The sequence below is a fragment of the Myotis brandtii genome, unplaced genomic scaffold (assembly GCF_000412655.1).
Source record: "Myotis brandtii unplaced genomic scaffold, ASM41265v1 scaffold621, whole genome shotgun sequence".
In the NCBI taxonomy this organism is placed as follows: domain Eukaryota; kingdom Metazoa; phylum Chordata; class Mammalia; order Chiroptera; family Vespertilionidae; genus Myotis; species Myotis brandtii.
In genome coordinates this window covers 2,294,559-2,320,326 of record NW_005370372.1, presented here as the reverse complement: position 1 = coordinate 2,320,326, position 25,768 = coordinate 2,294,559, and the positions used below count along the sequence as shown (strand labels likewise).

Sequence of the window (25,768 nt, the reverse complement as noted above, 5' to 3'; positions counted from 1 at the left end):
ATATGTGCACTGGGGGGGGGTATCCCTCAGCCCGGCCTGCACCCTCTCACAATCCGGGACCCCTTGGGGGGATGTAGCAGTGTGCCAAATGGCAGGTGGCCAGGGAAGAGCCAGGGCTGGGCGCCTCACCACTCGCGCTCATCCTGGCCCGCTGCTGCCGCTCGGTAATGCTGCCACAGAGTCAAGAGAGGCTCCCACCGCCGCATCTGCACTCACCAGCCGTGAGCCCGGCTTCTGGCTGAGTGGCGCTCCCCCTGTGGGAGTGCACTGACCACTAAGGGGCAGCTCCTGCCTTGAGTGTCTGCCCCCTGGTGGTCAGTGCACATCATAGTGACTGGTTGACCGGTCGTTCTGTTCATTCTGTCATAACGGTTGCTTAGGCTTTTATATATATAGATGGCTTAAAGAAAATCTATCCTCTGCATTTCCAGGCTGAAGGCACCTTGAATAGAAGATAGAATCCTATTATTCTATATCATTTCTAGGATACACTTGCACAGAAAAAATGTTTTTCTGAATAGTTGCTGAATAAATGTGGCTTTTCAAAATACATTTTTTATCAATTATAGAGTGGAAGGGAGAGGGAGAGAGAGATAGAAACATCAATGATGAGAGAGAATCATTGATCCTGCATGCCCCACAATGGGGATCGAGCCCGCAACCTGGGCATATGTCCTGACCAGGAATTGAGCCATGACCTCCTGGTTCATAGGTCGATGTTTAACCACTGAGCCATGCCAACCAGGCTACTGAATAAATGTTTGATCCACTTGCAGTCTTTATTATTTCCAGTATTCCTAATAATCTTACCTCTACTCCACATTAATCTATCACTCCTATCTGCCTTTCCAGTATATTGTTACTGTAAATCAGCAGTTTCTTGTAGTTCTGCTGTAAGTACCTCAATGTCTTTTTCCACTAAGAAATGACATCTAATACAGGAATGAATTCAAATTTTGTAAGGCCTAAAGCTGATGCAAATGTAATAAATCATCTAAGATTGTGGACATACTAGTAACATTAGATACAAGTGAATAGTCATTAAAAAAGACAAAAGAAAACACAAAAAATTACAAATGTTAAAATTCTGATTAGCACCACAAACATCACATATTGCTTAGAAGCTTCCTGTAAGGGGCCAATACAATTGATGGAGAAGACCTGAGACTCAAGTTTTATTAGTGTCAGAATTTATCCATTTTGATCTTTCTTCTTCTTTTTTTCAATCCCATATAATTAACCTCAGATTCTTAACTCTAGTGATTGAATTTCCATCATGTAAGACACCCAGCTTATAGTGCCTCACATACCATTCTCTCAGTTCCCCCTTCTAAACCTTGACTATATGTTTCTTCTCAAGGCTTAATCTCTTTCCCACAACTCTTCATCAGTGAGGTGGCTCCTAAGTATGCATTACGGAAGGGTCTTGTGGAGGATCACTCACATTTAACACTGAAGACCCAATGAGTTTCTGTGATTTTTCAAAAGTCACACATAAAACAAACTGATGAGAAAGATTGGCCCAGACACTGGGAGCCAGACATCTGACACCTATACCATGATTCTGTTCACTAATATGTTTTCAGTGACTAATATACCGTGGAAATTACATGAACAGATATTCAATTGTATGCATGTTCATAGGTTTTAATCAGAGCATGAAATTTACTGATTAATATATTGTTAAGAAAAAAAATTTAGAATTATTTATTTATTTATTTATTCATTTATTTTGTGAAAGGGAAGCATCCATGGAGCGCCCCAACCCCTGCCCTGCTGCCCCCTGGCTCTGACTCCTACAAGGGCTGAAATGGACCTTTCTCCCGTGGAGGCCTCCGACACTTACTAAGGAATCCGTGAGGTGGTCCTTTGGAGAAAATGTAGGGAGAGGCTGCAAGAGCCTACGCAGCACTGAGGTCGGGTCTGAGACCCTAGAACAATTTTAAAAGATTAGCCAAAACTATAGTTTTACAGTGAGGAGGTCATATAGTTATATGATAAATGGCTTAATCACTTCCGGCATTTTCATCTATTTATTAGTTATTTAGGTCTGATATTTTAAATAATATGCCATTATAGCAGATACCTCTGGTATTTCAAGACTCCCTTACAGAAAGCCTAAAATTTATAAGATTAATAGTCATCTATGAAAATGTCTATCCTCAACAAAATAGCTCCTATAGCTAAGTTAGTGCTGTATAGTTAACAAAATACACACAATACATCAGCATCTTTCACACTCACTGTTAACCCTGCGGACAGGTGAGGTAGGTTGAAACCTCATAATTGTACAAATGACACAAAAGGAGTCTCAGAAACATAAGTAACTTGCCCAAAGTCATGAAAGTGGCATAGATTCAGAGTCTTCCGATTCCAAGTTTAGTGTTGTTTCCATTATAAATAACCTATGCGCCTGTAGTTCAGAATGCAGACATGACCATGGTCAGTTACCAAGCATGTACAGATATGGGGGACACAGAACTCAAGCTTAGTATAGCAAATGTTCTTCTCACCATCAAAGACCTCCAAAGTGAAGGTAAGCACAGTCTTTTCACCACTTACTAGTACATGCAACACCATGGTAAACACTACATTACATGTTTCTGAAACATTATTTCTAATTCTGATAACAATTTTGCAACGACTACTATTATCCCAATTTCCTAAGGAGAACACCAAGATACCAAAAGTTAAACAAGTTATCCAGACATTAAGTGCCAGAGCTGAATTTAAATCTTGATATTGAAATACCAGACTTTAAAAACATTTTTCTCTATATATCAGAGATGCCATAGCATTGGCAGTTAGAGATTTAGTATGGATATTAGAGTGTTCAGCATCCTTGCTTCAAAAATAACCATTCCAAGTTCACCCACAAACAAAGTTCACCCACAAACAAAATGCAGCTTGCTCTATGGCTCATTGATTAGAAAAATCCAGAAATTTAAGTACAAAAGCAGTATCACCAGAACATACATAAATATGTCAAGGTATGTCACACTTATTGATAAAAACAATAAAATGAAAGTTTGGAGTATTACACATACTAAAAATGTGTAAATCAGGTCGATTATTTAGTTTTCTTTATGTTCTTATCAGAAATATTATAACTCAAACATACTTTTCTTCTGATAAATTTCAAAATAAATCTTTGTCTTGGCAATATAGCTAATCATTAATATCCTGACAAAGTAAGTATGATCACTGCATCCCAAAAATAATATATTACAACCTACCAGTCCAGGTACCCAAATTTTATATTTTCTTCCCAGAAGATAGTTACCTAAATATTTATTAGAAAACCTTTGTATTAACATAAAGTATGATCTTGTGTCATGTGTACCTAACACACCAACTTGCGGGAATTGTGAGAAATCTCATGCTAATTACCAATCCGTACCTGGTTATCCCCCTGGAACAAGAACAAGGAAGCTCACTCATCTGTGTGGTGTGTTTCTTGATCGCCAACCTTGATCACTGCCATGCCATCTGTAACATATGCCAAAAAAGCATAAGCAGAAATAGAGACTTTCTTGCCTAGGAACATTCTCCCTTAAGTTACACAGGAGTGTGTCTTCTAGCAATACTACTGGAATTAGCTCTTCTACTGTAGACTTCTTCATGACAGGGAGTTCCAGAGGCCAAGTTCTAAAGTCAAAACGACCACTGTAAAGACAGCTAACCTCACCGTCACTCCAACACGGATTCTCATCCATAAATCCAACCATGATTTCTTGCCCGAAACCATGTCAACTTCATCTTTAATAAGAGTTAGCTAGCTGTACCAATATCACCTACACTGAAACAACAGATTTAAACATATCCATGAGTTAAAATTTCTAACACAGGCACATTTCCTCACAGAACAGCATATGGACAAACAAAGATGAACTCATTTCTTTATATCCCTAACGGCCTGTGAGAACCTAACTTCCCATATAAGTCTGGCTAAATCCACAAGCAATCATTGGATATCACCGGTTTTAACTCTTTGCTCTCCTATGTTCCCACTGATTCATTAAGAAGGTTCTTGAAAATACATTCAGATCCCAACACTACATTCCTATCTTAGTACCAAACAGCTTTCCAAAAATTTTCCAAACAAATTTGATTTAATTACCAATACTACCAATAATATAAATATGTTATCTTCACAGTACTTTATTAAAGTAACTTCCAGTTGGACAACCTATCAATATAAACAAATAATTATTTTTGGTTCATTGGCTAAAAGATGTTTAGTTCTTATAGATTTATTGTTATAAAATTTTTGAATTTTAAAAGTATCATGTCCCATCCAAGTACTACCAGGCCTGACCCTGCTTAGCATTGATCTGCCTGTATGCATTGCTAAAGGGCAAATGTGTATTCAAGTAAATAAATAGCAGACCAGGCAAGAAGTTGGTGTGTCTCTTCAAGAAAGAGGCTCCACCTGGCCCCCATTGCCTTTTAAATTAAAAAAAAAAGTATCATGCCCATATAATATTTCACAATTATGATATCATGATACACAATACCAGGAAAACACAATTTAGAGAATAAATTCAAGAAATACAGTGATTAAATAAAAGTTAGTCAAAGAAATACACATAAATGATTAGATTTGGCCCATTATATTTCCTAAATAAAATTTCATTTTATTTATATTTTCTACTTTGCCTTTTCTAGAGATATAATGTTATAAGTTGTAAAAGGATAATAAACTATTAAATTTAACAATTGCTATGTGGTTTTTTTCAATGTTCTAACTTTACTGTATTGATTCAGAATGTAATGATTACATCTTTAGGTTGAACAAAGGTCCAGCATTATGAATCCACTGAAAACTCAAATAGACACGACTCAATATAAAACCTTTATTTTCCAAATTAATCTATATCTTCAATATAATCATTATCAAACTTCAACAGAGATTTTCATGAAAATTGACAAGCTGATTCTGGAATGTACATGTAAGATCAAAGATCAATAATTGTCTTAAGAGAATTTTTAAAAAGAGTATTATGGTAAAGTCACCTACTACCTGTCAAAACTTAATATAAAGATAGAATTAAAACAGTGTGACATTATATAAGGATAGACAAACAGACCAGCAGGCTAGAACAAAGAACTCATGAGTATTTTAAAGACTTTAGGACAAGAAGAACTTCTTAAATGATATAGAATATTTATAAACCTTAATGGAAAAAAATGAAAAATTTGACTACATAAACTTTCAACTTCTGTAAAACAAAACAAAACCAGAAACTAAATATACAAGCCACATACTGGAAGAAGGTATTTACAGCCTACATACTTGACAAAGGATTATGTTCACTATAAAAAGATTCCCTAAATTCAATTTAAAATACATAAACAATCATTTGTAAAAATCCATTTATAAAAAATAGGCAAAAGAAACAGCAAATCACAGCTGAGAAAACACAAGAGGTAACAAGAGTAATAACATAGTATCATACTCAACATTTCTGAAGGGAAGGCGAGTGAAACGACAATAGCATACCATGGCACATTATCTTAAAAAAAGCAAATGTAGAGAAAGAGGAACAGAGACGTAGAGAAACAAGAACACTAATTTACTACTGGTGGATGTAAAAATACATAATATACCACTTTGGGGAGCAATTTGGAAACACCAACTATTGTTGAAGAAACACACCATTTCCTACATCACCTAATAAGATAGTCATTATAACTCAGAAATGTAACTTGTATTATACAAGAAACTCCTGAATATGTGCACAAGGAGACTACTTTAAACATTAATTATAGTATTGTTTGAGTAGCATAAAGAAAAAAATCCTCATATATAACCAAAGTAACCAGAGAATGTTTAAACTGTAGCTGAGAAATGCAATAATAGAATTCTGCCCCTTAGCTAAAATAAATGAACTAGAGCTACATATATCACTTGAATAAATCTCATAAATGTTATGTAACTAAAAAGTGGCAAGATATTTGTATAAAATTTCATAAATAAACAAAATGAATAAACAAAATTTTATGAACAAACAAAATGAATGCTTATGTAGTTTATTAATACATACATAAAATTGTAAAGAAAAGTAAATGAGTTAAGTCTAGTGGTTTATTCTGGAGCATAAAGAGAGGTTTGGGAGAGGTGAGGTGATTACAGGAGACTTCAGATTTGATTTATAAGTCCTTATCTTTTCTAAAAATATGAAAAATACAGCAAGTATTAAGACAATATAGTAAGCTGGGTACATAGCTGTTTGCCATATTATTCTCTCCAATTTTTTGTACACTTGACATATATAATGTAAAGTACAAGTCAGCAGTTGATTAAGTGTTAAATTTCATACATCAAACCACAAATTCCAAGAAGCTCCCTCAGCCTCACTAAAGGAGGTGAAGAGTGTGATTAAGCTGTGTGAATCTTATAAGGCATTTTTCCTGACTGAGAGGGGGCTCAGACTAAAGAAAATCACATCCACTTTTAATGAATTAGTACACATCAAATGCTAACTTTTTTGGTTACCATGTAATGAAGAAATCAACCTCAGAGTTGTTTCAGTAAAAACTACAAGACTGAGAGCAAAATACACTCACCATTTAAGTGCAAATGAACCAGAAACAGATGGATGTAATTCCACACAAATAAAGCTTTCTACCACATCTCATATCCTGTGGGGGTCTCCGGAAATTTTTATTCCAATGGTGCCCCAAAAACCCCACTCCCACTAGCAACAGAGAAAGGCAATCCACACAATTCTCCGATAACACTACCTTGAGTTAAAATTGAGATTCTATTTATGCATTTATGTATTTATTATTTATTTATCTTTATTGTTGAAAGTATTACATATGTCCCTTTCTCCCCCTCATCAACCCCTCCAGCCCACCCCACCTCCAGGCCCTCACTATCCCACTGTCTGTGTCCATAGGGACAATGAGATTTTAATTTCTAATTTAAAATTCCTGTTTTGTACCCGTCACTCTCTCTCAACCACCCAGCAAACACAATGACTGGGGAGATTCTGGGCTAGAGAACTGCCAGAGAAAAAACCCCTTCTTACACTTTGCACTGCACAGGGAAGTGGTGCTGCATTTCTTCTTCTTCTTTTTTTTTTAAATATATTTTATTGATTTTTTACAGAGAGGAAGGGAGAGGGATAGTTAGAAACATCGATCAGCTGCCTCTTGCACGCCCCCTACTGGGGATGTGCCCGCAACCAAGGTACATGCCCTTGCCGGAATCGAACCTGGGACCCTTCAGTCCGCAGCCCGACGCTCTATCCACTGAGCCAAACCGGTTAGGGAAGTGGTGCTGCATTTTCCAGTTTGGAGGGGTTTTTCTCTATCAGTAACAATCCAATTTCCTATCCCCATTCCCGAGATCTGAATTTAAATTCAAAGCAAAAAAAAAAAAAAAAAAGGACAGAAAAAAAGTTTATGTAAATTAATGATCAGTTAATCTAGAAGTTTTAAGAACCTGTATCCAGAGGAAACAGCTTCCATTTTGTACATCTTTTTTGAAAAATAATCAAAAGTTATTATCAAATATCGATGCTGTCTTAAGTGTGCATTGCTTTTTACAAATACTAGAGTGTGACTACGCGTATCATTTTATTTGCTTCACATGACTCTATGAGGAATGACATCTTAATAAGCACCCAATTCTTGTAAGCAAAAAGGAATTCTTTATCACTCCTTTCTATGTATATTGCTTGAAATCTTGTTTTATTAGGCACTATGAAAGGAAATTGAATATGCAGAACAAAAGAATTCAGGGTTAAGGGATACAACAGATATATGCACAATGTGGTAAGGAGCACCAGGAAGAACTGAGCCGGGTCTTTGTCAGATAAAAAGTCAAGTCTGTGCTTGTCATGAGATGAGAATTGTATTATGGACTTCCCAAATTTGGAGATGGTTGGAACTTTGATCTGAGAAAAATGGGAGTACCCACAGGGTAATATGAATTAATAAACATGGGATTTTTAAAGCATGTCATAAATTCAAAACTTCCTAAAATTGTAATGATATTCAGTAAGTTTCACCAGAGAGTCTAGAGAAAAGTAAGTTTATTACAGAGGAAGCATCTAATTTTTTGAGGCCATTATCTAAAGTGTTAAATATACTGAATTTATTTTGATACTATAATACAAATAAAGTTTATAATGCTTTGTCTAAGGAATTAAAATGGAAGTGGCAAGCTGTAAATACACATTCAAAGTCAATATGTTTAAGTGTGCTTTTAGATGCTCAAATTAGTTCAAAGTGACAATATCAAAGGCCCAAAATGAAAAGGTATCAGATATCATTTAAATCCCCAATGTTGAACATTTCACAGCCCGGGCACTATTAGTCTAAAATAGTTAAAATTTTAATCTTAAAGCAAAAAGCAAGAAATGGCACTTTAGAACTTAATTAGATTTGTGGTTTAATTCTCCAGATCTTTTGTCTTCGTTTTCTCAATAGAAGAAAACTGATTCTATCCATTAAAAGGAAAAATGATAGGTAGGAAAAGATCATTCTTTGTTCAGTATTTGACTAAGAATGTTTACTAAATGTTCCTGGAAAATAAAATTTAAGATATTGGAAGATAGGATCCCTCCAGGACCTGACTGCCTGAGTTCCTTCAGAAAATCATTGCAGATTGTTATAATACTAAAAGATTGGTTCAGGAAATTTTGATTAATGGAACACTCTTCACCTGTCTTTTTTTTTATTATTTCAGGGGATGGCATACAAAGTAATATTTGGAATGTTTTTTTTTTTTATTTGAAAGAGTGGTTTTATTTTTAGGAATGTTTTAAAACTAATTTCTTGAATGTAGCCTAATTTATTGAGTAGAGTAATAATTATTGCTAATTCTCAGCATTCTGAAACATAAAATTCTCCTAAATTATTTAACAAGACAGACAGCCTTGTTCAGAAAGATTTTTCAAAAAGAGGTTGAATAAAAATTTCTTTTCAAAAAATAAACAGAGCAGTGACTCAGAAAATATACTTGGGATTTTTTTTCTTATCCATTTAATGTTAGTTACATAAGGAGAGTACTTTCAGAATAGCATTTGGCTTATGAACATCAGAAAACCTACATGACTGGTCAGTATGCTTTAAATCCAGAGGATAAAAAGCTAGAAGAAATTGGAAAATACTCTTGCCGTCCAAAAATTAACAGAGTCTACGCAATTTAGTACTGCAAGAGTATTAACATGTCAGAACATAAGGAGTCTGTAAAGCCTATTATAGGAGAAATGACCAGACTTAGAAAAAACAATGGACTCAAACGGTTTCTGACCAACAGCTTCATAGTTTTGAGGAGAAAAATGTAGAGTCTATGAATTCTATAGTCACCTAATTGTCAGTCATGTATTAAATCAGCTGGAAGAAAATATTGAATCATAAAGGCTCAGTCTTTATACTTTTGCATTCATAAAAGCAGAAAGATATACTCAGAAGAAATCAAATCAACCCCTATGTCTACCTGGTATTCATTATATAGATGGAGAAGTTAAGTCACAAAAACACAAACATCTATCTATCTATTCATATATATATAAATTTTTCTTAGAAAAAAATTAATTTCATGGAAATTTACCCATTTTTATTACCTTCAATAAATAAATTTTAAAAATCAACAGTCATGAAAAGTATTTGAAAAATTTAAAAAATCTATTGATAAAAAATTGGTATTATTATAGAAATTCTTCACATCAGGCAGAGTTGTGCCTCAACCAATTTACTACTTTGAAATTTTGTAATAATATATTAGGGTTTTGAGGCTGAGGACTCTAAAGATATCATGGATAAATGAAACACATAATTATGGACAAAACATAAATAATATACATATATATTAACAACTATATATAAAAATATCTATATATAACTACACACATAATAGTTTATAATACATACACACATAGATACATATATAAAACAAGAGAGTGTACTGGTCTAAACACAGTGAATGCTTATGGATAGACATTTGGTCTGACGGCCTTCTAGCAGCAGCCTGGTGGCATAGAACACAAGGATGGAAGAAAGTAAATGATTTATTATATGTCAAAGTTACTCCTCAAAAATATTTCATGTTTCAAAGTCAGACTCTAAGTTTTGACAGTAAAAATAATATCATAATCCTAACAGAAAAACTACCTATGTTCTAAGAATGAAGCAAAGCTAGAAATTATCAATAAAAAATTATGCGTGTGGGTTATGCAAGAACTGGACTCTAATCAGTGGCAGTCCTTGTGTTTGTAAAATCAAAGGTGCACTTCAATTTTCTCTCTTGAATAAGTTTGTATTGTATCTCATTTTAATTTAAATCTATGAATCTAAATGGCCACATAAGCTACCACATACAAGGAACATTACTTCATCACAGTATGCTTTGTTGAAATTGCGTTTAAAATCATCTCAATTTGTAGCACTTGCCAATTTCCAGTATGTAAGTATAAAGAAGGGTAATTTTATCTTGAAATCATTCTCATATCTCTTTCAAATTATATCATGCACAGTCATTGCTGCATATTCCATTTTAAAATAAAATAGCATATTCATTTCTTCTGGAGTATGCTATATGAGAGCAATCATAACACTACCATTCTTAAACATGAGTCTCAGTTCCTGTATCTTAACTAGCAACACCAAAAGAGTAGCATTGAGTATGACAGGATGACAGTCAGAGACAATTCATACAGACCAAGTGATTTGCTCATAATTATTTTATCTTGATTCATACCCAGTGGTCAACAAACTGCGGCTCGCAAGCCACATGCGGCTCTTTGGCCCCTTGAGTGTGGCTCTTCCACAAAATACCGATTTCTGCACATGGGCCACGAAGTTTCAATCGCACTGTACGTGCGCGCCCGCACATGGTATTTTGTGGAAAAGCCACACTCAAGGGGCCAAAGAGCCGCATGTGGCTCGCAAGCCGCAGTTTGCCGACCACTGGTCTAGTCCATTTAACTATCTGGCTAACACTGCTAACTTTCTTCGTTTTATGAATACTATTAGAATAGCTACATATTTGGTGATATCCTGGTATACTGGCATTCTAACAACCAACTAACCAACCAACCAACAAAAAAGCAAACAAACAAAATGGCCTGATGTATAGCATCTGCCTATTCCTGTGCTATAGATACTCTCACTAGGGCCAATTCAAGCTATCAATGTCATGACACTGAATGTGAAGTTGGGAAGAGATGTGCAGACTCTTTCCAGCAGAACACTGTAGTGAATAAATATTTCCTCAAGTTTGTGTTTATTCTAATAGTCTATCAAAATATCCAGAAACTTTTTGGTGGGTTCCAATACATTCCACTAAAGACATTACAGTAAATAATTTTAACATAATTAAAAATTTAAACAGTAACAGGCAACATTTTATTAAACTCTAAAATGACAGAAAAACACTTTCTCAAATAAGTATTTAATTTAGAGCAAAAATAAAAGGATAGGTTGAGGCTACATTATGATAAAAAATGTTCATTATAAACAATACCACTGAAAACTTCCAAACTATTATCTGTGATATGGTTTGGAAAAAGCAAATGACTGCATCATCTAATTAACAAGTGAAAATTATCATTATGCATTTTGAAAATCAAGCTGTAATATATTAGTGAAAGAAACTGATCAAATATAAATGTTATGGGACATTCGGTACATCTGTAAAGTTCATTATTTTAAAATGATTATGACATAACAAGGTGAATGTTACCTAAAGTAGACAGTACCTAGCACAGGAGTTGGCAAATTTTTTACATAAAGGATCAAAGAGTATATGATTTAGGCTTTGTAGACCTACTATCTCTGTTGTGAATACAGATCTGCTATTGTAGTGGGAAAACACCCATGATCAATAAGTAAATTAATGATTTTGGCTGAGCTCCAATAAAACCATGTTTACAGAAACAGGCAACAGATGGATTTTGCACTTGGGTCATCCACAATTTGCTGACATGACTTTAACATGTACTGAATCATCTTATGTTTTTATGACCCTCATTTCAATATTATTTTTCTTGTAATTTATGAAACATTAATCTCTACAACCAAAGAACCTTTTATTTATACTATTGTGCTGGTCAGTAAAAGAATCTTGACTAATTACTGTTTCTTAAGCAACATATTCCCATAGCAAACCACTTGCCAAAAGGACAATGCAATTGAACATAAAATGAATATAGTTATGGACATATCTTCTATACTACTATGTAAGAATTTTACAATTAACTGTAAGAAAAGGCTTTCCTAGACAGTAAAAAAATAGAAAATTTACATATTAAATTGCTTCATTTTTAATGAGTTCATATGTTTTATTTAACATCCTTATTCTTACCTTCCATAAGTCTCCCTGTCTGTTCTGCACTTCCCCCAGGAAGAATCTTGGCAATATAGGCTCCAATTTCTCCGCTGTGTCCAGGGATTTCTTTACCACCCACAATCTTAATTCCTAATCCATTACCTGTATTGAAGAAGCAAAAAATTTTATTAATAATTTAAGAAGGGACAACAATTATCACAAATTATAAGGTGCAAAGTGGGCTTTGCTGCCCAGAAGTTAACTAGAACATGGATACTGGAACTGAACACCAATAACAAAAGGACATTTTTCTGATTTCCATAGTAGTTTATATAAAATAGAACTTTCTGAGATCTTAGTAGGAGCTGTAATAATTAACCTGATATTAACAAATACTTTTTAAGTTCAGCTATCTTCAGTAACATAATAAGACTTTGTCCCTATTAACCAGCTATTTAAAAATTTATATGAATATGTTCCCAATGTAAGAAACTCCAGAGCATACAATTTACTTATAAAACTAAGGAGCATTTTGCTTACAAAAAGACAGTAAAGACTACCATAAATTGAGATGACATAATCCAAATGTACAGATGATTATAATTGACAAAGTGCAAACATGATCATAACATATGCATTATTATTTACTTGGCTCTGGTGACTAGGGAGATTGAACCACTGGCCTCCACAGGATACCTACTACATAAGGCAACTCTACTGAGACTGGGAGACATAGCAGATCTACCTAGAAACAAACACATACATAGAAACATACATAGGGAGTCAGCCAAAATGAGGAGACAAAGAAACTTGTCTAAAGTAAAGAAAAGAACAACACTCCAGAAAAAAAACTAAGCAAAATGAAGACCAGCAAACTACCAGAAGCAGAGTTCAAAACACTGGTTCTAAGGATGCTCAATGAATTTAGGGAAAGAGTAGAATAACTCAGTAAGAAGTTTAACAATGTAACATAAAACATAAAAATGGTGGTAAAAAACATAAAAAGGAGCCAGTCAGAAATAAAGAATACAATTATTAAAATCAATATCACATTAGAAGTAATCAATAGTAAATTAGATGAAACAGAAGATCAAATCAGTGATTTGGAAGACAAGGCAGTGGAAAACACCAATCAGAACAGCAAAAAGAAAAAAAAATTAAATTAGGATAGTTTAAGAGACCTCTGGGACAATTTAAAGTACAACAAAATTGGCATCATAGGAGTACCAGAGGGAGAAAAAAGACGGTAAGGAATTGGAAACCTATTTAAAGAAATAATGACTGAAACTTCTCTAACCTGGAGAAAGAAATAAACATAAACCCAAAAGGTCTACATTAAGACACATCATAATTAAAATGCCAAAGGTTACAGATAAAGAGAGAATCTTTTCTTAATTAAATTTATTAGAGTGACTTTGGTTAATAAAATTACATAGATTTCAAGTATGCAATTCTATAATACATCATCTGTATATTGCATTATGTGCCCATCACTCAAAGCCAAATCTCCCATCATTGTATATTTGATCACCTTTACTACTCCCCAACCCCCTTCCCTCTGGTAGTCACCATACTGTTATCTGTGTCTATGAGTTTTTGTTTGTTTGCCTCTCTTGTTAGTTAATTTGTTAGTTAATTTTTTTTCTTTCAGTTATATATCCCACATATGAGTGAAATCCTATGGTTCTTTACTTCTTCTGTTTGACTTATTTCGCTTAGTACAATATTTTCAAAAACCATTTATGTTGTCATAAATGGCAGTATTTCATCTTTTCTTATGGCTGAGTAGTATTCCATTATCTAATCTAATAATAGACAAACATGGTAATTGACGGTACCTTCGCTATGCTTCCCATTGGCTAATCAGCGCGATATGCAAATTAACCACCAACAAAGATGGCGGCTAATTTGCATATACCAGCTGGGAGCGAAGACTGAAGACACCGTAGAAGGAAGCCAAGTAACGGAGCCGAGGTAGCGGAGATGGGTGGGAGAGAAGCGGCAGAGAGGGGAGGTAGAGAAGCGACAGAGAAGGGCGGGGTAGCAGCAGCAGAGAAGGGCAGGGTAGCAGCGGAAAAGATGGGAGCGAAGCCCTATTCTTGCAGGAATCTTCCTGCAACGGGCTTCTAGTCTATATATATAAAAGGCTAATATGCAAAGTGTCCCCTTGGGAGTTCAACCAGGATACCAGGAGTTTGATAGCTTGCTATGACATGCGCTGACTACCAGGGGACAGCATGGAATGAAGGAAGGCCCTCTCTGGCAGCTGGAAGGCCATGATCGGCCATGATTGCTGGCCAGGCCTAGGGACCCTACCCATGCTCAAATTTCATGCACCAGGCCTCTAGAGTGTGTGTGTGTGTGTGTGTGTGCATGTGTGTGTGTATGTGTGTGTGTATATTAGTAGTTCCATGTCTTAGCAACCATAAAAATGCTGCAATGAACACAGGATAGGGGTACATATATCTCTGTATTGTATACTTGAAATTTGCTTAGAGACCAAAACTAATATTCTAACACACAAAGAAGATAAAATATGAGTTAGTGAATGTGATAATTAACTAGATAGAGGGTACTTTTTCACAATGTATACATAAGTCAAATAACCATGATGTACATTTTAATTACCTTATAATATTGTAAGTACATTATACCGCAAAAGAACTGAAATAAAAAGTAAAGTAAAATAAACTGTGCATAAAATAAACATGAGCATACAACAATCTTTAAATTTTCATTTAAAGTTGCATTTAAATCTACATTAATATTTATTTATTAACATGTTATATTAAAAGCTATAATATTTTAAAATATTACAAATAGTTATTTTCATCACTAAAATAATACATGAAAATATTATGATGTTATAATTAAAAGCATTAAGTTTGGACAAAATTAAAATACTTTTCATTTCAACACTATCATATTCCACATCTAAACATCAAGGAAAGCAATATTTTTTTATCAGTGATAAATAGTCTTTAAATTAATAGTAGTTTATCATTCATAAAAAAGTTATCACAAAATGAAGATATATTGTATAAATGTAGTCAGGTCATTAATTGGCCTAAAGAAGAAGGAAGATTATAATTAGAAAAGATTAGAATTATAAATATTAATGTTAATAAAGTACTAAGACTAATGCAAAAGTTTCTGAAAGATAGTCCAATTAAATCTATTTTTATAGTTTATATGTTAATTATACTCCTGAGTAAGGCTGTGAATGTTTATTTTTATACTCTTTCACCTACTAATTTCTATGTTATAAATTATCCAGGTAAATGTTTAGGAAAATAAACTAAATATATTAAAAAAGCACTGTAACATCTTTGTATCTTGCCAAATTCTACCTTAATTCATTAATACTTGAACATTCAGAACTAAATAATATTTCACTATTTGTCCTTTATCTTTACTAATTTTTGCTCATTGTAAGAAAAAGATTCCTACAAACACAATTAAGCACATCAATTGCCTTAAAGACAATCCACACTTGACTGTTTCCAGCAACATCAAAATGGCAATACCAGATTCATGCCAATTTGAATCGAACTCTAAGCCTGAGCATCAAATTACAAACTCGGCAATTCCCATGAGCTTTTTCTAATCCATCCAATTACTCTGTAGTATCATTTTTCCTAGTTTAAATATGTATCTTTTATGTATATGAAAGATTTGAGAATATTTTATCTCATTTCCATGAGTGAAAGTTCATACTTATCTTTTCTAAGTAATGTGAACAATGTTAAGATGAAAATGATACATGGTGTTCAAAGACCATACTGGATGAGATGGGTCCAAGTTGGCTTGCCATAGGGTTGAAATGACCATTGGCATGGGAAATAAAAAGACAAGTCACAAAGATATATCAAAAGACACTAGTATTCTAGATTTTTAAACATCTTTTAAATGGCAGATGATGCCTATACTGGTAAAGAAATTATACTAAAAGTACACAGACTTTACTCTTCTTAAAACACTTCAGAAATAATTCCCACCAAGAAAATTTCCCAGGACTGCCACCCTTCATGCAAATTTTAGTCATGCAATAACATAAGGACTGTTCCCCTTTATTTTAGCTTATATAAGGCAATGACAAAATTACAAGCATAAAAACCAAATTTGAGGGGTCTGCATGATACTTCTATAAAAGGCAATTAAAAATAAAATATATTCCCTAGTGGCATCATGCTTCCTGATTTCAAGCAATATTACAAAACTATAACAATAAAAGCTATGGAAATTGGCATACAAATGGACACAGATTAATGGAACAGAATAGAGAGCCAAGAAATAAACCATGCATATATGATCAATTAATTTACAACAAAGAATATGAGAATATTATATGGGGAAAGGACAGTTTCTTCAATAAATGGAATTGGGAAAACTGGAAAGTCACATGCAAAAGAAAGAAACTGAACCTTTATCTTATAACACACATAAAAATGAACTCAAAATGGATTTAAAAAATTGAATGTAAGACCTGAAACCATAAACTCCAAGAAGAAAACATAAATAATAAGCTCATTGATATCCGTCTCAGCAATGATATTTTGTATTTGATAGCAAAGGCAGCAAAAGCAAAAATAAACAAGTGGAACTATATCAAAATAAAAAAACTTCTGTACAGCAAAGGAAACCATAAACAAAATGAAAAGACAACCAATTGAATGGGATAAAATATTATCAAATAAAATATGTAATAAGGAGTTCATATCTAAAATATATAAAAAATATACAACTAAGTAGCAGAGAATCTAATAGACATTTTTCTGAAGAATATATATAGAAGGCCATTAGGTACACGAAAAGGTACTCAGCATCACTAATCACCAAGGAAATGCAAATCAAACCACTTTAAGATGTCACTCCATAACTGTTAGAATGGCTATTACAAAAGACAAGCAATAAATATGTGTGAGAATGAGGAGAAAAGGGAACCCTTGTACACTATTGATGGAAATGTAAATTTGTGTGCTATTATGGAAAATATGGAATTCCCTCAAAAAAATTACAAATAGAATTACCATGTGACCCAGCAATCTCATACCTGGGTATATCTGAAGAAAATGAAAATACTAATTCAAAAGATATATTCATCCCCATGTTCACTGTAACATTATTTACAATAGCCAAGATACAGAAGCAACCTAACTGCCCATTGACAGATGAATAGAGAAAACAATTGTGGTCTATGTACCCAATGGAATATTATTCAGTCATTAAAAAAAACACCACAGGGTAATCTTGCCATTTTTGACAACATGAATAAACTTTGAAAGCATTTTGCTAAGTGAAAGAAGTCAGTCAGAGAAAGACAATACTGTCTCTTCTCACTATATGAGGACTCTAATAAAAAAAACTAGAACCCCCCCCCCCAAAAAAAAAAATACAAAAAAAATGAAACCGACAAAAAACAACAAATACCATACTCATGGATACAGAGAACAGATCTGTGATTACCAGAGGTGGAAGGGTAAAGATGGGGGTTGCAGGAAATGGGTGAGGGGTTAAAAAATGCAAACCTCTAGCTACAAAATTAATAAATTGTGAGGATGGGCTATAATGTACAGCATAATAACTATATTAATAATACTATATTGTATATCATGTTTCTATGAGTGTAGATCTTAAAAGTTTTCATTACCAAAAAAATTTGTACCTGTATATGGTGATGGGTGTTAATTTGACTTTTGTGGTGATCATTTTCCAATATGTACAGATAGCAAATCATCATGTTGTGCACCTGAAACTAATATAACGTTACCTGTCAACTATATCTAATAAAAACAATTATTCCATTTAATCATACGGAGGGTCTAAAACAAAATGATTCTTTGATATAAAAGTGGATGTTATAAATTAGAAGATAGGGTCAATTTATAGATATGGGCTTCCTAGTTACTTGTTTAGCTATTGAGCTCATTAATGACAGGCTGGCACTAGGCATTTACTATGTGTTAAAGAAAATTGTTGTATTAGGGGAGACACTTAAGTAATCCTATAATGTCATTGGAAATTAAATAATTTAAACTTATATTCCTCTAATGCTATAATGTGCTATCCAAAATAAATGTCAGTTTTACTTATATAACATAAGAAGGACTAATACTATTCTAATTCAAAATTGAGTAATAAGTGTTTATTTTGTACTTCTGGACATAATAGAGGATTGTAGCAGGCATACACTGTCCTGTATAACACCCTCCCTTCCTGTATAACACCCTCCCTTTTAGTGCAGATCTTGTTTCTACCAATAAGATCTGACAAAGGTGACGTGATGGTCACAACCATGATTGTAATGATACTAGAGGACCAGAGCACGAAATTCGTGCACAGGTAGGGTCCCTAGGCCTGGCTGGTGATCAGGGCCAATCAGGGCCTTCTGGCTGCTGGCTGGGGCCTCCCTTCCCTGGCTGCTGGCTGGGGCCTTCCTTCATTCCACAGAGCTCCCCCCCGCCCCCCGTGGTCAGCACATGTCATAGCAAGCGATCAAACTCCTGGTCTCCCAGTCATACTCCTGAAGGGACACATTGCGTATTAGCCTTTATATATATACTTTTATGGATTTCAGAGAGGGAGAGAAAGAGAGAGAGAGAGAGAGAGAGAGAAACATCGATGATGAGAGAGAATAATTGATCGCCTGCCTCCTGTGCACACCCCACTAGGAATGGAGCCCACAACTGGGCATGTGCCCTTGACTTGAATTGAACCAGGGACCCTTCAGTCCACAGGCTGATGTTCTATCCACTGAGGCAAACAAGCTAGGGCTCATTTTATATTTTTAATTTCTTATTGTTGAAAGAATTACTTATGTCCCATTTTCAACCCTTTGACCTCTCCAGCCGAAACCCTCCTCCCCCACCCTGGCTTCCACTCCCGCATTGTCTGTGCCCATTAATTATGCTTATACCCATACAAGTTCTTTGGCTGATCTCTTATCCTCCAAACCCCGCTCACCCTCTCATGCCTTTTTTCTGAGGTTTGAAGGTCTCTTTGATGCTTTTGTCTCTGAATGTATTTTTGTTCATCACTTTATGCCAGTGGTCCTCAACCTTACTAATGCCGCGACCCTTTAATAAAGTTCCTCATGTTGTGGTGACCCCCAATTTCATTGTTACAAATTGAACATAATTAAAGCATAGTGATTAATCATAAAAACAATATATAATTATATATGTGTTTTCCAATGGTCTTAGGCGACCCCTGTGAAAGGATCGTTTAACCCCCAAAGGGGCCGTGACCCACAGGTTGAGAACCGCTGGTTTATGCTGTTCATTATATTCCACAAATGATGATATCATGTGATACTGATCTTTCTCTGACTGGCTTATTTTGCTTAGCATAATGCTCTCCAGGTAATAAATCCATTTTAAAAATTGTTAAAAGATTCTGAGCAGACATTTTAACAAATATGATAAAGACAATGTGAATATATGTATGAAACAAATGCTCACCATCAAAAATTGTTAGGTAAATGAAAGTAAAACAAAGGTGAGGTAATCCTATACTCATTTATTGGGCTAGTATTTAAAAAAAAATTACCATCATATGTGCTGGCAGAGTTTCAGAAAAACGGGAATTTTCATTACTCTGGGTGGGTGGGAATGCAAAGGAAATAAGCATTTTAGATCACAGTTCCACATATCTTACAATGTAAAACATTCACCTACACAACAACAGTTTGAGCAGTAAAACATACATCTAGATAATGAACTGAACACAATATGCCCAGCAGATTTCTCTATAATACCCCAAACCTGGAAATAACCAAAGTCATAGACACATAATTAAAGTAGTAATTCACAGTACACAATTTGTGTTGAATCTCAAAATAACTATGTAGGGTGAAGGAAACCAATATTTGTTAAAGAGCACACACCTTCTAGTGCCTATAAAATTATGAAAAATATGCACTAGTTGGAGTCTGCAGCAAGCAAGGCCTCATGCTCCCTTCAGTGCCTGGCTGCCGGCCGCCATCTTGGCTGACAGTTAATTTGCATATACTCACTGATTAGCCAATGAAAAGGGTAGCGGTCGTATGCTAATTACCATGTTTCTCTTTTATTAGTGTAGATATATTAGTAGATATTACAGAGACTACAATGAGAATCTCTGCTGGGCTTGCAAAAAGTAATCTGCAATGTGCGAGAGGGTCTGAGAGAGGGCCACATGACAAGGTGTTGAAGGGTGACTAGATGCTGCGAGTGGCTACTGGCTGAGAGCCAGCAAGAAGACAGGGAATGTAGTCCCACAACTTGGGAGAACTGAATTCTGCCAATAACCAAGTGAGCTTGGAAAAAGATTCCCAAGCTTCAGAACAGGAACAGCCCAGCCAACACACAGATTGCAGCCCTGTGAGAGCCTGACCAGGGTCCCAGTTAAGCCATGCCTGGATTCTTGACCCGTAAAAATTGCGAGATAGTAAATAAGTTGCTTTAAGCAATTAAACTTGTTACACACCAATAGAAAATAGAAAAATAAAAGTTGTATTCTAAGTTTCCTGTGCATACAATATATATATGGACATTAACTTGGTAGCAAACTTGTGGAACATTTGTGTTTATAGTAGTTACTACAATGATTGAGTAGTGATAGAGGGTAGAAATGAAAGGGAAATTGGCCATGAAAAGTAGCCTTTTGCCCTTCAAAAACAAGAGCTGTGTATCAGTTCTGCAATGCTGGGTTTGTGGTGTAGTGCATGTAGCAAGTATATGGCACCTAAGCAGAACCAAATATATAACTGAATGAATAATGAATAGAGGAGTACTGAGATGCCTATTTTCCCCCAAGTGGGGCTAATGCATCAATGATAATGATGCTAAAAATAGTAGATTTGCATTGTATTGTATTGTATGTTTAAAAAATGCCCTTTAATTACATTAACTCATTGGCTCTTAAAATAAAAAACAAATACCCTGTATTTTTTAAAAATATATTTTTATTGATTTCAGAGAGGGAGAGGGAGATATAGAAATGATAATGATGAGACAGAATCATGGATCTGCTGCCTCCTTCCTGCCCCCCATTGGGAATTGAGATGGATACCCAGGCATGTGTCCTGACCGGGAATCAAACCATGACCTCCTGGTTCATAGGTTGACAACACTCAACCACTAAGCCACACCGTTTGGGCAATATCCTGTATTTTACACATAAAGACAATGAGGCTTTGCAAGGTTAGTTGCTCAAGGCAACATCTAATATATGGGAAAGCTAGAGTGGGGTCCACACTCTCACTCCAAGTGAATGACTCAGCGATGTGTCTCGTGTTTGATTAGTGCTAGTGTACCTGGTTGAGAATCACAAAGGATGGGTTTGGGAGGAGCACAGTCAGCCCTTCTTTCACTCACTCAGTTGTATAGAGGAGAGTGATGGAATAGATTGAAATCAGGCTATTAAAAGGAGAAACTACCAAGATATTAAAAAAAATGTCGGGAAACATCATCTCTCAGTCAAGACTGAGAAGAAAAAATACATTTCTGGCTTAGGCAGCCCACAAAACATACAGTATAACTTAATCTGTAGTTACAACTAATTAGTTGGAAAAGATTATGCTTGTTTTGTATTTCTATTTTTCTATTAATGAATGAATTTTAGTTTTATTTTTTAGTTTTACATTTTTAAATCATTTTTTTAAATTTTAGCATTTGTATTACAAATATGAATTGCATATAGATATTTTAAATTTTCTCTACAACTTTTCATATTGGGTACTATCCATACCATTTCTGGACAGAAAAGCTGAGGCTAAGGAAGGTTAGGAACTTGCCTTGGTTGTCCAGCACGGAAAAAAGCTAACGAGAGCCCATTTTCTTGCTTGACTCCCACTCCTTGTTCTTCTCTACATATTAGCTCAGCAATCTAATTGTCAAGAAAATATTCTAGAGGGTCAAGAAAAATCCTTATTCTTTAATTGAATCTCATTTCTTATTGCCAATTTTCCCATAGCCAATTCATATACATTTTACATGTATACCATTCAAGTTCATTAATATTACCACTTATTTTCCTCTCCTCTAAGTGGAACACCTTGAATGCCTTCATCTTCTCCTCACAGAATCAATTAATTCCTTTTATTTTATTTTATTTTATTTAGAATGCATAGAAAAGTGTGCTAACTTATTCAGTTAGAAGAATAGCCTATAAGGTCAGGTCCTTAGCAGGAGCATGACTGTGCAAGCAATATTTATCCTGACAGATGTCTGCAGAAGTGATATTGCTAATGTAGAACTAGCCCTGACAATAAACACTTCCTCTGTTACTGAGGAAATATAGGCAAGCCTTTATTAAAATTTACCAGGAAGAAATTGTGGTTTTAGAAGAGACTGAACCTGACACTTATTATATTTATATAGATTTATACTTAGTTTACTTCTACAAATAATCTGAGAGGCTTACAATGAAAACTGAATCACATATAATTACACTGTTAGAATAAAAATAAAAGAGAAAAAGCCATCCTGAATGGGGAGGAAGTAATTTCGGGTCTCAGGGCACATGTTCTCAAGGTGACACAATTTTTCTTTGTCTTCTACAAGAAGCAGAAGAGATGACATATTTGCTTTAACGTCCTATTTTAAGGCTTGGTCTGCTATGAAAACAAACTTTTCTCATGAAATGTTCACATTAATGATGTTGGAGGAATGTTAAGTGGGTCTTTTTAAAAAATATTTTTTTATTGACTTCAGAGCGGAAAAGGGAGAGAATATTAATAATGAGAGAGAATCATTGATTTGCTGCCTCCTGCAACCTGGGCATGTGCCCTGACCAGGAATCAAACCATGACCTCCTAGTTCATAGGTCCATGCTCAACCACTGAACCACACAGGCCGGGCAAATGGGTCTTTAACTAAACCACATTGTTGCTTCAGTTCCTCTTTATTTGATGTACCACATTTGAGGTTAGCAGTGCAGACTCAAGCAAAGAAAATTAAACTTATTAAAAAAAAACTTGTGTACCTTTTCATTATGGTTAAGCTTCTTTCAGAATTCAACTTTGAAGTAGACAAAATATTTTTTAAAAACATTCCTTCACAAAGGAGGTTATATTTTTCATGGGTTCAATGAGGTCCATCCTCCCTACTGAATCAAATTCCAACTCTTTGTCTTCCAAGTCCACCAATGATCTGGTCCTAACTTTGGTCCTATGTACACTGTGGTATAGCAAAACAAAACAAAAATCCCACGTACCAATACTCTATGCTTCTGCATATTAAGTAGATAAATTATTGAAAGGAAATAACAAGATTGTCTCTCACATTCCTGGTTGTTTACTTTCTTCCTGACTGCAATCATCACAGGACCCTGCATGGTTGTCCTGCTCTGCTCCCTCCTGTCGTGAACAGACATGACTAACAGACTGCTGTCGACCTCATCTGTCTGGTGTCAGGTGCTGTGTTTGGCCATCACCATACTCATGGATAAGAACTTCTCCCTCACTGTCCAACTGAATATGAGGCAATTAACTAGTAAATAGAGGATACAATATCAACTTGATATTAAATGTTATTAAAATGTGGCTTTTGGTAGAAGGAGAAACTGCTGTTTCTAAAATTTGCCTTTTGAAGTAAGGTAATATTTTTTCCTTAAATTTGTATCATTTTAAATTCCTACAGTGAACAGCAAATAAAAAACTACAATCTTAGATTGGGAATGCAAATTGATAGAACTCATCTGGTAAGAAAAGATGTCTAGGAAACATCGAAAATACCCCTTCCTTTTTACTCAGTAATTTTACTTTTGGGAATATATTTTAAGGAAATATTAAACACTGTGGCAGCATTTTTTCATTGTGGCATTGTATATAATAGTCAAAAGAAGAAGACAAAATAATGTCCAACAATTGAGGAATGGTTGAAGTAAATATCTATACAGTAAAAACTAGCCATCAAACACAAGTATGTAAAGAATATTTGATGTGACAGGAAAATGAATTTACCAGGCAACTTGTACTATATTAAAAATATGTATATAAACTCCTTTACAATATACTCTCAACTTTCAGTGTGTGTATGCATGATATAAAGAAAACAGGAAGGAAAAGAAGAAAATATAAATTATAAAATTATGATGGCTTTTATTTTAATCTTTATACTTTTCACCACTATTAAATTCTACAAAGGATCTGGTTATCTATCTATCTATCTATCTATCTATCTATCTATCTATCCATCCATCCATCCATCCATCTAACAACAAAAACACACACACACATATTTTATGTATATACACAAAGAGGGGTGAGAATGATACATCCATCCATCCATCCATCCATCCATCCATCCAACAACAAAAACACACACACACATTTTATGTATATACACAAAGAAGGGTGAGAATGATACGTGCATTTAGCTACTGGCAGCTTAGAGCTTTTGAGACCTCTAAGAGGAAACAGAAATGAAAATCTTCATGAGAAAATGTAAAAAGATGTTTTATCTACACCATAGATAAAATTCTTTGAGAAAATGAAGAGATACAGTACAAAAACTGTACATGTACATGCATGCACTTACTCATATTTTGTTTCACATATTTTAATTTTCAATATACAGTTTCTAATATTCATATTTTTGTGTATCAGTTCCATTTAAAATATCTTGCAAATTCTTGGAAGCAGAACTCTTGCATAGGATTTTCCTGTATCTGCCTCATATCTAGTTTAAGGTTGAATCTATATTTGATATCAAATATCTACCTGTTTTTCATTGGAGAAAGATAGTTATTTATTGTAAATTTCCTTTATGTGAACTCTTATTCTTTGAAAAATGTTAAAGCAGATTTAACAGAGAGGGTGGCTAAATTGTGTTTTCAGTATTTTTATTGAGGTGGAACATGATGGTTTTTTATTTTTTCCTAATATTGGAAAAGATATATAAAACTATTGCTACCATTCTATCTCAATTCTGAATACTGACATATCTCTCTAAATCACTTACAGAGATGGAAAGCAAATCTCACCTGTGTTTGGGAGAGGAGTGTTGGACGTTGATACTGCTAGCAGGCTCCAGGGAACTTTGTAATGATTGAAACATTCTAAACCAGTGTTTTAGATTGTGGTGAAGGTAGCACAACTTCATAAATTCACTAAAGGTCACTGATTTGTGTAGTTGCAATGTGTACATTTATGATATGTACATTATACCTTATTAAAGATGAAAAAATCCTATCTAATAAAAGAGAAACATGGTAATTAGCTGTACAGCCGCTACCCTTCCCATTGGCTAATCACTGAGATATGCAAATTAACTGCCAACCAAGATGGCGGCCGGCAGCCATGCACTGAAGCGAACAGGGAGGCTTGCTTGCTCCAGTGAAGGCAGACTCCAACATTCCCCGCCTGACTTGCCAGCCTCTCAGCTGCAACTCTAAGCAACTGTGTTGCAAATATAGAAGCTAAACAAAACCCCAGAAACCTGCTTTATTCAGCCAGGCTTCAGCCAGCCGGACTGCAACATTGTATCAAATACAGAAGGTAAA

At 34.7% G+C, this 25,768-nt stretch overlaps 1 protein-coding gene across 1 annotated transcript in view; it reads right to left on the bottom strand.

The window, feature by feature from the left end:
* PCLO (piccolo presynaptic cytomatrix protein) overlaps positions 1-25,768 on the bottom strand; it is a gene marked incomplete at its 5' end in the record, with an annotated part of 285,887 nt that overhangs the window by 85,259 nt on the left and 174,860 nt on the right. The window contains one exon of the mRNA XM_014528177.1: positions 12,320-12,445. Within this exon, the coding sequence (XP_014383663.1) occupies positions 12,320-12,445 (126 nt within the window). The remainder of the gene's footprint in view (positions 1-12,319; positions 12,446-25,768) is intronic.